General features: G+C 40.2%; 1 protein-coding gene across 2 annotated transcripts in view; it reads right to left on the minus strand.

The window, feature by feature from the left end:
* Positions 1-6890, minus strand: part of LOC136873812 (uncharacterized) — an 88826-nt gene extending 81936 nt beyond the window's left edge. For both annotated transcript variants that reach the window (XM_067147076.2, XM_067147069.2), the window contains exons 1-2: positions 6460-6890; positions 4526-4589 (exon numbers count right to left, since the gene is read on the minus strand). In XM_067147076.2, coding sequence (XP_067003177.2) covers positions 4526-4589; positions 6460-6612 — 217 coding nt within the window. In that variant the 5' untranslated portion in view covers positions 6613-6890. The remainder of the gene's footprint in view (positions 1-4525; positions 4590-6459) is intronic.
* Positions 6891-8181: the final 1291 nt, after the last annotated feature.

Here is an 8181-nt window from a genome sequence, read left to right on the forward strand (position 1 = left end):
ACCATTTCGAGGAAGGCTGAGGTGGGAATCGAACCCCCTCTACTCACTTGACCTCCCGAGGCTAACTGGACCCCATTCCAGTCCTCATACCACTTTTCAAATTTTGTAGCAGAGCTGGGAATCGAAACCGGGTTTCTGGGGATGGCAGCTAATCACACTAACTACTACACCAGAGAGGCGGACTCTCATCATATTACTAAGGATAAAAAATGGACGGTATGACTTATGAATCAACCCTCTAAAGAATATTTCTATAAATGATAGGTTATTGGTAAAACTTCAGTAAAGAGGTGCGAAAGAGAGGTTTTTTTGTTCTTTTTTTTTTTAAGTTGGCGTCGCACCAACACAGCTAGGTCTTATGGCGACATGAAATGAAATGGTGTATGGCTTTTAGTGCCGGGAGTGTCCGAGGACAAGTTTGACGCTCGTATGATAAAGATGTTGATTCCCATAGGGAACCTGAAATATTTGTTCCGAATGAGTAAATTTATAATACCAATATAATAACAGACCAACTATATTGGTATTATTGACTCCCAGGCGACCTGCATGTTGTGATGAGGATGAAATGATGTTGAAGATGACACATACATCCACTTCCCGTGCCAGCAAAATTAACCAATTATGGCTAAAATTTCCGACCCTGCCAGGAATCGAACCCGTGACCAAAGGCCAACGCCATGGAGCCGGACCTGATCACAGTATTTATCTTTGTTTCCAGAACAGCGGGGTGCATTTACAAGGGGTGACTTATGAGAATATCTCAGAGTTTCTGAGGTAGTGTGTCGCAGTGACGATGTGACAGGAAAGGGCTAGGAGTCAGAAGGTAGCAGCTGTGGCCTCAATTGAGGTACAACCCCAGCATTTGCCTGGTGTGAAAATTGAAAACCACCTTCAGGGCTGCCGACAGTGGGGTTCGAACCCAGTATCTCCCAAATACTGGATACTGGTCACACTTAAGCGATTGCAGTTATCGAGCTCGGTAGTTAGGAATATAGCATGGCATGGTTTGTACAACATCACAGTGCACTGAAATGAAATGGCGTATGGCATTTAGTGCCGGGAGATCCCAGAATGAGTTCGGCTCACCAGGTGCAGGTCTTTTGATTTTACATCCGTAGGCGACCTGCGCGTCGTGATGAGTATGAAATGATGAAGACAACACATATATCCAGCCCCCGTGCCACAGAAATTAACCAAGGGTGGTTAAAATTCCCGACCCTGCCGGGAATCAAATGATTAGATGTTGATTCCCATAGGGAATCTGAAATATTTGTTCCGAATGAGTAAATTTATAATACCAATATAAATGGTCCGTTATTGGACATTATAAATTTTCCAGCTAACTCATTCCTGGTTGCCAGCGTTTCGCCCTCGTGTGCCAGGCTGGGCTCATCAGTTGGTACCTAGCACACCTACCAAGACGCTGGCTAGTGCATACCGGGCAGGCCACTGCGTAGGCTAATTGTAGCCACCGGCAGTGCCAATGCACTATGAGACATTTTGTCTCATTATCAAAAATTGATGCCTGCTTGGCCATCAGATGATTAGATGTTGATTCCCATAGGGAATCTGAAATATTTGTTCCGAATGAGTAAATTTATAATACCAATATAAATGGTCCGGAACCCGTGACCACAGGTCAGCACGCTAACCATTTAGCCATGGGGCCGGACATCATAGTGCACTACACAAGACTACCAATTTAGGAACTTAGGTCTTGCTAGTGACAAAACCATTGGTCTGACTAGTGACAAAACCATTGGTCTGGCTAGTGACAAGATTACTGGGCAGGGGACAAGCAAAGGGGGTCTGGAGACATCGTCCATAGACTGCTAGTATCCTCTGTGACAGCAGTGCATTATACTGTACGTTCAGCAGTGGACAAAATGTGAATTAATGAAGTATCCCCTGGCAGATCAGTGCATTCTATGGTTGACAGTGGACAAAACTTGAATTAATGAATAATTCCCCGACAAGATCAGTGCACTTTATGTCTTCACTATGATGTGACATTAAAAGAATCGGTGGATTTCTCTCCTTCCATACTTAACGCTATGCACCCGGCGGTAGGAATATTATTACCACTCAGCGTGCGCCTGAGTGTTGCTGTTAGTAAAACTACTACCATGAAATTTGAAATTCAGTCACTCAAAAGCTATTCATGTTATTGAATTTGTTTTTATTTATTTCCTTTACTACTGATCGGTGGTGTTATCGATCAATAGTGATTGGTGGTGCAACCTTGGGACAAAGTTTCATAGCTATGTGCGCTCAGCTAGATCTTACCTAATTGCTGACATAGTACTCCTCGCACGCTCTGGTTCGATAAGCTCAAATTTATGAGCATGTGTTCTAATGATGGATTATATGACTTCACAGATTTAGAATGAAAGTCTAGTGAGTCAGCAGTCTGCAATAATCTCTCAAGTAGTCGATTTACACTGTATATTGAGATATTGATCCCGGACCTAGTACAAGTAGGCTAAAGGAAATTCTACGCGTGCAAAACAGCTCACGGATATGTGAACAGATCATTACGGAACTTGTAAACGATTGGGATTCTGATCTGTATGAAATAAAATTAAAATCTACCAGCCCCTCAGGATGATGAATCATCAGATTCATCACCAGAAGAACCAGTCGCAAAAAGACAAAGGAAAGTGAGAAGCATGGGAACACAATGGAAACAAGATATTGCTCCTGTGAGCAGGCCCGTTTTTTCTTGCCCTATCAAAATTCTGTGAACGTGTGGCAGATAATTTGGTGAGTAGTGTTGCTGCTGAAATTACTGAAGAAATCACAAGCATAATCTGCGAGAAAGCTAGTAGGTAGATATTGTTTTCCACACAGAATAACTGCAGTGGGCGTGAAGAAGGAAGGACACTCGTAGTGTATGTGCAAGGTTTGCTCCAAACACAACACCGACCGTGCTGTGAAGAAAAGGACGACCGTATATTGCCGTAAATATGACCTACGTCTTTGCATAGGAGAATGTTTTGAGTGTTACCATACCAAAGCCAGGTACTGGGAATAACAATATGTAATTCTGTTCAGTGACTGAAAACTATCGAACTTTTCTGAATGAATTAGAAATTCAAGTGTGTGAACAAGGATAACAGAATGTACCAATATTGTAGCCTGATTTTACTTCCAATGCTGAAGGTACACATTTTTGAATTGATTTCATGTGATATTCCACTTTTTCTAAAATATGTATATAAATTTGTTTATTTATAATGCAAAACTGACAAAACTGTAATTTTTTTCTGACAGTTTAAATCACGCCAGCACAGGGTAGGGACGCTATCCTGACTCGTCCGGGCTCATAGTGTTAATATACAGTATTTGCATCAGATATAGCTTATAGCACTCGCATCTGGTACACACCATGACACTTTTAAACATTGCGGTTTCATTATTTTCACAGAATGTGGCAGGCCTGTGGACAGACATGATGTGAGCTCTATTGGAAATAATGAAACGGCTCTTCATCACATGCTTGCAAATACAGTGGCAGAAATTCAGTAACTACGCCACAAGTTTTATAAAATTTTAATGGATTTGAAATAGTACAATCGAATACCTTGTAGAGGAGATGTGTTCAATGTGACAGCCAGAGACCCACCCACCAGCCCCCAGAAGTACATTTACTTTTATAAGCTAATGTAATTTAGCACCCATCATTCTTCATTGCTGAAGGCCACAGTAACATTCCCATTGGCTGGGACACAACTGGACATGACGTCATTCCCAGCAATCAAGCCAAATGCATTCCATTACCAACCTGCACACACAACAAACACAACTAATGGTTTTGTCACTAGCCAGACCAAACCAATCCAGACCAATGGTTTTGTCACTAGCCTGAATGATAATTTAATTCAGCTTTTCGTCACTGGCCAACATAGAATATGCTGCAATCGCCATATGCAATGCTGGAGGCCTAACAGCCACTTTGTGGCGCTAACCTGGGGGCTTACGCCCCAGATCTCCTTTCCTTGATCACAGTCCAATGGTTCTGTCATTAATCAGACCTATCCAATGGTTTTGTCACTAACCGGACCAAACCAATCCAGACCAATGGTTTTGTCACTAGCCAGACCTAACCAATCCAGACCAATGGCTTTGTCACTAGCCCGAATAATAAATTAAAGTTCAAAAGTTGGCAGCCCTGTGCACCAACCAATCCCATCGACCGTGAGAAATCTGCAAGAAAGAAACAAAGGACAGTGCAATTGCGCCTCCTATGTCTCCGCTGAAAAAGTGGCGCAGAAACTGAACTTATACGAATATGGCCAATATGATAACAGAAAATGGCTTGAATTTTGCTGATTTACAGGGTTTCTGTTTTAATTTTCCTATATAAATAGGAATACTTCTAGGGGCGGGTAGGTCCCTGGCAAGCATATAGGAAGGTTCTCACTTCACTGCTACTTCAGGTATCATTTCATATCAGTTTTACATGCTTTTCTCATTACTAAACCTGCACCTGTGTTAATAAAGGGCTATCAGGTTTTCTTACCTTTGGTGTCCTTTGCAGCATACTGAATGAAGCAATCGTCATCAGTGAGGTTTTGCGATGGAAGCTGAAATACCAAATATCAAATCAGCCAACAGTATTACATATTTATATAGGCCTATATATATACAACATGGAGAGAGAGAGAGAGAAAAACATGATAATTACAAAATGATATTTTTAGACAGAGCTTACAGTGGACCAAAGTAAGCAAGACAGTGACCAATTTTAAAAGCTAGCTTGTAGTATTACATCACTGTTGATACCCTGATCATAGCCCTGGGATTAAAAGCTGGCCGGAATTCGAATCATGGCTGCCCCAATGAGAAGCCAGTAACTATGCCTTTAGCTCCTAGATGGAGTAATAATCTAAAAAAAATATCAATTTTGGTGCTTAGTCAGGTGATACGTAACACCATCCAATTCTCACATCCCTAAAAATAAACATACGCTATGAATGGATCAAGAACCACCATTTTTCTTTCTAACATTTAAGTGTATATATTTCTGGTCTAGAGAAGCTTAGATGATTTAAGCAACTCCATTACAAAAAAACTCAAACTATTGTAAGACAGTCAAGCTAGCGGAGCAGGTACTAATCCCTTTCACTTTTTAATATCAACGTTTCAAAAGATTTCTCCTGAGATTCTATTCACTGACATAACTGATAACTGATAACTTGTAAAATCATGAATGTCAAATGAACACAATAGTTCATGCTTCACTGATATGAAAGAAACTTTCATACCAATCTCCCTGAACAGAATAACATATACGGTAGGTGCCAAGCCTTCACTACTGCTGCGATTATAATAGTGATAAATGAAAGAAATGAAACGTTACCAGAGTACCAAGAAGCAAGAAGACATCAGACGATGAGTTGATCAAGATCCGAGATATTATTCCTGATGTTCCTGTACAGTCTACTTGCGCTCTACCACACAGCAAATTTATAACAATTTGTCAATTTATCACGATAATAATAGTTGTATGGCCTCAGCAACCCTGTACAAGCATTTTGATATGATGCTACCTAGACTGTCAGCTAGTTAATTTTGATGTTCTGTCTTACTCCACCAGATGAAAGAGAAAATCAAATTTTTGGATGGGTGATTTATGGTTGAGCTTTAATTCATTTTCATGGATAAACACCAAATGTTGTCACCAGAGATCTTAACATTCTGACATAATACGACATGGACTGCAGAAAGGACCTTGTTCTGCCCTTCAAAAATCTGACTACCTCTGCCATGTTTGAACCCACTATCTTTTGATCTGGAGACCAATACTACTACTAATCCACAGAATGAGTTAGTAAATTAATGACTACAGGTGTCATCAAGATTCAGGAATTGACTCTAAGTTGGCAAAATATAGCAGTAGCTTCCTTGTCAATAAAACTTTCTGTAGGCCTATATTGTAAAAATTGGTTGGACAAAATACTACTATACAAGCTCTATGAATGTGAAGTAGTACTGGCAAGTATCAGTGAATTTTTTAATATAACTTACTGAAGAAGAGAAACATAATGGGCTGCAAAAAATTTAGCAAAACATAATATACACACACACACAGGTGTTGACAAAAATAACCATTATTTCTTCATGTTGCAGTGATTATGATACACTGCATTCAAGCCAATAATTACTTCAGGTTAGCCTAGATAAAGCTTTGCATCTGGAGAGTGTACAAGCACTAAAGAACTTATTATGCTAGTTCAAGAATATATGGTAGGCGACTGTATACAGTAGTCCATGCTTCATCAGATGACGGATTGTCATAAATAAAAACATAGAGAGAAATGTAACTTTCTTATTCAAAAAGGCGAATTTTTCTCGCTTAACTACTGTAGGATGTAGGACCCCGCTTGTGTCAAAGAACAAACAATATTAACGGTTGGAAACTGCATACCCTAGTGTTCTTCATTAGAAACTAACCTGTTTTGAACATGTAGTGTTGCGTTTAGGATTTTCACTTCCCTTGGTGATGTAATGACAATGAGGTTGGGAATCATCAGAAAGCACAAATACGACTACTGACAATGCAATAAAATGCATTAACGTCAACATTTTCAACGTAAATAATATCATTCATTCATCATCGCATTATGAGTTATCATTTACTGTCATGTGACTTGTTCCAAAGAGGATTGTTCAGCATTAATAAATCATATAATTTTAATCCAGTCCAGTGACATTTCAATATTGTAAAGAAGTGCTGCCTTTTAATATCCCATCCTCTACTCCTACTGTATTTGGTCGAACACAATAACAAACAACAGGAATAGATCTTCTCCTTCCTCTTCTTCTTCTACTTCTCGTTGTTGTTGTTGTTCTTGTTGGAGAGGTTATGGGCTCTATTATTTCACCCAGCCACTACACTTATTATCGTGATATTACACTTAATATGCAAAATCACACGCAATTATTCACATTACGAAGATCACACGCAATGAGTCTCACTACAAAGGTCACAAGAACAAAGTTGAGCATCATGTCTATGTACACATCTTATTCTGTTCGTGAAGTTGATTTGGGCTCGTTATTTCACCCAGTCACAATACTACATTATATTTGTACTAGTTCTAGACGCGGACACAATTCCAATAAAGTAGTACACCAATGCAGTTCACAATTTTCACAGTTCCCTCTTAGCAGTGCTAGTGTGCAGTTGAGTGGACAGTCGCTGTGAAGAGGTAGCGTGGACGGTATTGAGTAGTGATTCTACGAGTGTAATTCGTACGTTATGGGGGAGCAAAGTGGTGGTGGGGAGTCTCCTGATTCTTCAACCCTCACAGTTGCTCGGGAAGAGACAGTTCAAATGGACCAGGATGAGGATGATAGTTCAAGTGAGAATAGTGGTACAGTGAGTAACTCGAATACACCAAATGCGGTGGTGAATAAAGAGACTGGTGATTCGATTTCGAAGACTGAGTCGCAGGAACTTTATCCTAGTACTCATTATGGACCCTTCATTATTTTTGTGGAGTCCACAGCAACAGGCAATGTCGGTAACATGCATCCTATGACCTTGGGTATAATTTTCTATGAGAAAAATATTCCAGGCATAAAATCAGTGGCCCGCAAGGGACGAAATAGGGTACAAATAGAATTTGTATATGCCGTACAGGCAAATTCATTTTTGAAACACCCTTTATTAGTTGAGCTTAAGTTACGGGCATACATACCTAGCTCTAATGTATTGCGGGTAGGAGTTATCAGGGGAGTAGAGAAGACCTTGAAAGAGGATGCTATATTAAAGCACTTAAAGTCTCCTGCTACTATAAAATCTGTAAAGCGTCTGAACCGTAGAATTGTTAACGAAGAAGGAACACAGTATGTCCCTACTGGATCTATAAAAGTGGTTTTTCGTGCGCAGAAACTTCCACAGTATGTGTCATTATATCAGGTGCATTTAGAGGTGGAGCCAAATGTTTTTGCTCCCATCATCTGTAAAAAATGCCAACGGTACGGTCACGTTGATAAGCATTGCAGAGCGACAAGTCCAAGGTGTGGGAAATGTGCATTGCACCATACTACGGCGAACTGTACGGAAACTTTCCTGCAATGCGTGCATTGTCGCGGCACCCATTCAACTGGAGATGTTGGCTGTCCAACTCACCAACAGCAAGTCCACATTAAAAAGATCATGAGCCATCA

The sequence above is a fragment of the Anabrus simplex genome, chromosome 1 (assembly GCF_040414725.1).
Source record: "Anabrus simplex isolate iqAnaSimp1 chromosome 1, ASM4041472v1, whole genome shotgun sequence".
Taxonomy (NCBI): Eukaryota; Metazoa; Arthropoda; class Insecta; order Orthoptera; family Tettigoniidae; genus Anabrus; species Anabrus simplex.